Genomic DNA, 6,425 nt, shown 5'->3' with positions numbered 1-6,425 from the left:
CAATAAAGTATAAATTGTAAATTTTATCTCTAATGTATCGAAATTTTTTAATGTTTAAGAATAAAAAATTTGAAAAGTAAAATTATAAAAAAAATAAATTTATTTAAAATGAAAGTAATGTGATTAAATGTAATTTAAAATAATTGAATAACTACCTGCGATAAAAAATTGATATTATTAAAAAATAAAATAATTTTTTTTATGTTATTTTTGTCCTCAACATTTTCATCCTATTTACATTCCTAACGTTTCAAAATCGTCTCATTTTTATCTATCTTTAATTATATTAACAGATCTATAACATCACAATAACATTAAACCAACATTAAAAACTTAAATAAAATATTAGAAAAAACTTTAGAACTTATTTGCAAAGGTGACTCTTTTATTTAAGTAACTTGTCCTTTTCCTTTTTAGTTACTACATATTTTGGAAGAACGGAATAATAGGTAAAGGTCATGTATAGTAATAGTACACAATCACAATTCACAACTCACACGTCATAAAAACTAAAAGAAAATAAACGGAGAGGGAGAGAGAGAGAAAGGATCAGAGGAGTAAGAGAAAAGTTAGAAATCAGAGGGAGGAAAAACAGAGGGGTTGGGTAAGAAGAAGAGAGATGTCACCGGCGATTAAGAAAAGACTTCGCCGGGCGAGGAGTAAGGAAGAGCTCGACGGTGATGGTGACAGTGACGACCCAGAGGACGACGGTGAGAAGAAAGAAGAGGTGACGAAGAAGAAGGCAGATTTTCTGCTCTGTTTCAGGCGAACAGCAGAGATGAAGAACAAGAAACCAGAGACAACGCCGGCTGTGCATGCAAGCTTCTGGTCACAGAGTAAATTTTATTTTGTTTTTTTTTTTAAACTCAGTAAATTTTTTATTTACTATTTATTTTTTTTTTTCAGAAAGAGAAAGAGATGATGGTGATGGTCGTTGAAGCGGCTAAGAAGAAGAAGAATGGCAGCGGTGAGTGGTGCTAAGAGCAAAAAGTCAGAGGAGCGGCGCAGAGAAGTGAGAATAGGGCCGTGGTGCTGCTGCATGCAGAAAAAGCGTTCGGTAAAGACAGATCGGAGCAGAAAGACAGACGATGCCGCTGATGGAAGTTCTGTCTCAGTGAAGATAAAGGTTTTTTTTTTGTCAACACATTTTTTTCTTAATTTTTTTTTATCAAAAATTGATTTATTTACTACAAAAAAAACTGTAATATTTTTTTTTTTCCAAATCTGCTTCTGTTTTTTGATGAAGGTTGAGGATCTGTTGGTGTTTGAGTGATGGTTGATGGCTGTTTGGTATAAGGTAGTGGTGAACAGTTTCAGGTATTTTGTTTCTGGATTAGTGATGGCCGGATGTCAATTGGTGTATGATGTATAAGGTTGTGTTTGGCTGAAGTTATGGATTTCAAATTGGGTGCGTGGATCCGAAACTTTTTAAGGTTTGGGTGGTTTTGCTGTTTGATTAGTTTGGGTTCGCCTATGGACTGTGAACGATGCTGATGATGATGCAGATTTTCTTTTTTTTTTTTTTTCTTTTTTTTTAAACAACAGTAAAACAAACCAGTGATTTTTTTTTGTACAAATTAAACACTAAGTATATCTAAGTACAAAACTGAAATTAAAAAATTCAAATTACGTGAGTAAAGGTATTACTCTCTTTAGAAAATTATTTTTCAAAAACCATTTTCAGTTAATTTAAAAAATAAAGGTATTACTCTCTTTAGAAAATTATTTTTCAAAAACCAATTTCAATAAATTACTTATGAATCATAAAAAATTTTTCAAACCTAATTTTATATTTATCTTATAAAAATTATCTCGTATTTAATATTTTTTATTTTGATATAAGATTTGATTTGGTTAATTTAGGATAAACAAAAAAATATAAGTAAAGTGATTTTAATTTATCGTAAAAAAAATATGAGTACGAATGATTTGATTATAGAAAAAGAGTATTTTGTTGTAAAAAGAAGATGGATACGTTAAAAAAGAAACGTGTGTATTTTCTTTTGTTTTTTTTTGTCTGAATTTGAAATATTGTAAATTGTTTTTTTTTTTAATATTTATTAGGAAAAAAATAATTTTTAAAAATGATTAGTTAATAATAAATCAAATGGACATGTAAAATTATGTGTCAATATTAGATGCCTTTGTGCATAATCCAAAATACCAAATTCTTTTGTGCTTCATAAATACCTCTAGAATTTCATAAGAAATAACACTTGGCATGTAAAATTATGTATCAATATCAGATATTTTTGTGCATATTGCCTAATTCAAAATATTTACTGTACTTCAGAAATACTTTGCAATTTTATAAAAAATGACGTGTGTCCTCTAAGAGCACGTGTCATTGTCAGATGCAGGTATTTGTGAATGTGTCACATCCCAGATTCCCAGCTATCCCTATCTCTGCCCAGTCGGTTGTTGTGTCACATCCATCATCAGTATGCATATTTTTAGTACTCTGAGCCTTCTTGTACAGTGGTTTGCATATGTTGGCGACAATAATGTACTCATCCGAGGGAGAAGTATACAACCTGTCATCAAATGCAGAGTGCATGCATGGAGAAGAATTGAGTCAATCAAAAGAACATGAAAAGATCAATGACTTGCGAGAAAGAGGATATATGGAACACGGGTAAAATCTCATGTTCACTTAGTTTGCATATTTTTGTCTCTGTTCTTTTTTGTTGAAACTTTAAATTTTCCTGCAGATGTCAACATTACCGGAAAAGATGCCGTATTAGGGCCCCCTGCTGCAACGAGATTTTCCACTGTCGCCACTGTCATAATGAGGCAAAGGTCAGTTCATCTTCCTTTCTTTCAAGTTTTAGTTCTGAGACATTTATATTTCTTTCTTGTTCCTCAAGTTGGCCCGCTTGTATCTGAAAAATTTAGGTGGTGTTCGTTAGACTAATTTGAGAAGTATATTTGTGGAGAAAGTGTAGAAGTGAATATCAATTGATTCAAACTACAACTTTTGAGAAACAGTCAATTTCCTTTTAGTAGCAGATTGCAATACTTAGGACTTTCAAATCATTATTTTTAATTCTTATGTTGTGGCAATCCATTTTTTTTCTCTTTAATTGGAACTTATTTTACCATCTATGTTTCTCCGCAGTATGATATCAGGATTGTTCCGAAGCTTAGACATGACATTCCCCGTCATCAAGTTAAACATGTATGCTTATTTATTTGAACACCGATAATTTGAGTATCACAAAAATTTTGTGCTCCTTCTCCCTTCTGTTATTTCACATGTTAATACAATTCGATTGAATATTTTTGGATTGTTTTCCAGGTGATATGTTCACTTTGTGGGATTGAACAAGAGGTAAGTCTTGTTAATTATAAGGGAAGATCATGCTATTAGCATAGATTGTGATAAAGCTTTATTTTTTTCTAGTAAGAGAAATACGAATACCTTTATGGCTTTATGCATGCGAGCATGGACGGAACCAGGAATTTGGTAGAGGAGGGGTCAAAAATTAAAATATTATATAATGATAATATTTATTTTATTAAAGAAATACTAATAAGGACTTGTTATATAAAAAAGTTATCTTAGTTCTTATAATTTATTAAAAATTTTTTAGTTATTATAAATATTAAAGTATTTTTATATGATAATAGGTGTGAAAATTAAGAGAAAAAATATTTAAAAAAAAAAGTTTAAATATTTAAAGATTTAGAAATTTATTTAATCAAAAAGTGATTGACAATAATATTTTTCTCAATTTAAGGATTGTTACTTATTTTTGAGTTTAATAATTTAATTATGTAAGATAATTACTTACTCTATTTTTCAAATAAAATTATATAATATATAATAACTTTATATAAAAATTAACTTTGTTAAAAAAAGTTGGGAGGCCAAGGCCTATACTTGCCCCCCTTTTGATCCGTTCCTGCATGCGAGTAAGCACAAGTGTTCATAGCCATAGAAGAAAGAAAAAGCTGCATAGTTAAAAGGAATCCTGAAGCTAATCACTTCATGTTTTGTGCAGAGTTGTTAGTATTCTTTTTGAGGTGTTTGAAACTATTCAATTATTCATATATTCACAGACAATCATCTATTAAAAGTTCTTGCCTTTTGTAAGTTGGAATCCTGCCATGAACTAAGTTTATTCTTGTGTTGACTCCTGCTGATTCCAGGTTCAGCAAAACTGCATTAATTGTGGAGTTTGTATGGGCAAGTACTTTTGCGGGATATGCAAGCTTTTTGATGACGATGTGAGTATTTCGTTCCGGAGCTGACAATCCCTTAAACATCCAAGTTAATGACTCTTTCGAAAAATCGACACATAGAATGTACGAGATGATAATATTATTTATTTTATCTGCTGCAGGTATCTAAGAAACAATACCATTGCGGCGGCTGTGGAATTTGCAGGTATGAATTAGTAGAACATTTTCCTTGTGCATGTTCTTCAAAAAGCATTGTATGCACTTCTAGTGTTGTTGCATTTGGTTTAGGGTACTTTTCTTCGTTAGTTATTGAATGATTCTGAAATGTTTCAATACAGAACTGGAGGATCTGAAAATTACTTCCACTGCGACAAGTGTGGTAAGTCAATTGTTTACATTTTCATGCTTTGCTTTAAAGTAGCAACACTAGTCTTAATTCTTGACCCGTAAGCTTCTTTACCAACTATCATTCTAACAACACTTCTTTTCTTCCAAGGTTGTTGCCACTCAACTCTGCTAAAAAATAGTCACGCTTGTGTGGAGAAGGCAATGCATCATGATTGTCCTGTTTGTTTTGAGGTTAAATTTTATCTTTGTTAATTTTGTAATGTGCTCCTATTGGTCTATTAAAAGGGTTAATAGTCAAAATGGTCCACATGCTTGTCAATTTGGTCCTCAAAAGATTAAACGTCTCGAATTAGTCCTTTGCTAATTAGATTTTTGTTGAAATATGATTATGCCGCATGTCATCATCTAATTGATGGAAGGCTCAATCATATTCACAATTATATCTTTCATGAACCAAGGAAACATTTGATCTTTCAATCACTAAATTTTGACGCACACTTCTCAGGAACTATTTTGACTATTAATCCGACTATTAAAATTTGATATTTTCTTCCCGGAAGTCGATCAATATACATTTATTCCCCCGCTGGGTGCTAACACATGTTTACCAACAAAATGTGATGGTTTTGCAGTATTTGTTCGAATCGATGCATGAAATCGCTGTCTTGCCATGTGGACATACAATCCATATCAACTGTCTGAATGAAATGAGACAGCATTTACAGTGAGTATTGTATTGAAAGTTGGAACTCGTTTATTAGTATCTGCTCTCTTAAGTCTTATTATCGAAAAACATTGGTTCTGATACTTGCGTTTATTTATTGTTTTAAACATCTCAGGTATGCATGCCCTCTTTGCTCAAAGTCAGTTTTTGATATGTCAAAGGTTTGGGAGAAGTTTGACTTGGAGATTGCTGCTACACCAATGCCTGAACTATATCAAAATAAAATGGTTAGTTTTCTCTGTATTTTCTATGCCTCTAATGAGGGAATTGGAGAAATTTGATGTTTTGCGATGATCCTCTAAAGTAAACTAACACAATTTCTCCAATTTTATGTTCTCTGATGCTTCTCTAAAGTCAATGGGTATGGTAATTGTGCTCAACTGATCATTGCAATCTAATGGGAAAGATTGTGAGGAGCAATTGTGACACCCCTATTTCATGTATTTTTATTATTAGTTTTTGAAAAAGTAAACTAACAAAAATACTCACTAAAGATTTAATAGCTGGCAAAATTTTATAAATACTTAGAATTTCGTTATAGTTCCATGAGTATGTGAATTTAGTAGTTAAGATTTTGTGTGTATTTTCCTTCTGATTATGAGGGACAACTAATCATGGTTTTTTCTGTCCTTTTATTTTTCTTCTTTCAAACAGGTTTGGATCCTTTGCAATGATTGTGGTAGAACTAGTAACGTAAAGTACCATCTTATTGCTCAAAAGTGCTTGAATTGCAAATCCTACAACACAAGACAAACTTGAGGCTGAAGAGAAAAATGGGCATTGTTACATTTCATTTCATTCATTGAGAAAATGTATTACTTTTCCCTCTTATCCTTTGTGAAGGAAGTAGTGGCAACCCCATGTTTAATTGGAACAACAACTTGAACATGTAATGAACATGGCGTTAAAGCCTAGTTGGGTCGGCACATGTTCAACTTTGTCGTGTTGAACAATTAAAACATTGGGTTGCCACTACTTCCTTCACAAAGCATAAGAGGGAAAAGTAATACATTTTCTCAATGAATGAAATGAAATGTAACAATGCCCACTTTGTCGTGTTTTACCAATTGCAATTACCCTTTTAACTGTGTTTTTAGGTGTGATATGTGAAATAATGTGAACTTCTATAATTAGCTTTATGGTTGTGGAATGTTACTAGGAACTATCT

At 31.7% G+C, this 6,425-nt stretch overlaps 1 protein-coding gene across 3 annotated transcripts; it reads left to right on the top strand.

Moving 5' to 3' along the window:
* Positions 1–530: 530 nt before the first annotated feature.
* On the top strand, positions 531–6,157 carry LOC112770692 (probable E3 ubiquitin-protein ligase RZFP34). Of its 3 annotated transcripts, none has more exons than XM_025815043.2 (14): positions 531–836; positions 907–1,126; positions 1,247–1,408; positions 2,361–2,635; positions 2,712–2,799; positions 3,119–3,178; positions 3,299–3,331; positions 4,153–4,230; positions 4,347–4,390; positions 4,524–4,564; positions 4,682–4,764; positions 5,166–5,257; positions 5,373–5,484; positions 5,912–6,157. In XM_025815043.2, exons 4-14 carry the CDS (start codon positions 2,490–2,492, stop codon positions 6,014–6,016), a joined length of 882 nt encoding a protein of 293 aa, XP_025670828.1. In that variant the 5' UTR covers positions 531–836; positions 907–1,126; positions 1,247–1,408; positions 2,361–2,489; the 3' UTR covers positions 6,017–6,157. The 3 variants fall into 3 exon arrangements, with proteins under 3 accessions (XP_025670828.1, XP_072080550.1, XP_072080551.1); XM_072224449.1 differs by having other exon boundaries at positions 535–828; positions 1,247–1,317; positions 2,355–2,635; XM_072224450.1 differs by lacking the exon at positions 1,247–1,408 and having other exon boundaries at positions 535–828; positions 2,355–2,635.
* Positions 6,158–6,425: the final 268 nt, after the last annotated feature.

The sequence above is a fragment of the Arachis hypogaea genome, chromosome 18, assembly GCF_003086295.3.
Source record: "Arachis hypogaea cultivar Tifrunner chromosome 18, arahy.Tifrunner.gnm2.J5K5, whole genome shotgun sequence".
NCBI classification, from domain to species: Eukaryota; Viridiplantae; Streptophyta; class Magnoliopsida; order Fabales; family Fabaceae; genus Arachis; species Arachis hypogaea.
Note: the sequence above shows the minus strand (reverse complement) of the source record. Positions and strands in the feature narration are given on the sequence as shown.

Excerpts from the sequence above, each read along its gene's own strand:
- LOC112770692 (XM_025815043.2), top strand. The coding sequence starts at position 2,490 with ATGTTGGCGACAATAATGTACTCATCCGAGGGAGAAGTATACAACCTG. Across the intron at positions 4,565-4,681 it reads CTTCCACTGCGACAAGTGTG|GTTGTTGCCACTCAACTCTG; the intron begins GTAAGTCAATTG and ends TTTTCTTCCAAG. Across the intron at positions 5,485-5,911 it reads AACTATATCAAAATAAAATG|GTTTGGATCCTTTGCAATGA; the intron begins GTTAGTTTTCTC and ends TCTTTCAAACAG.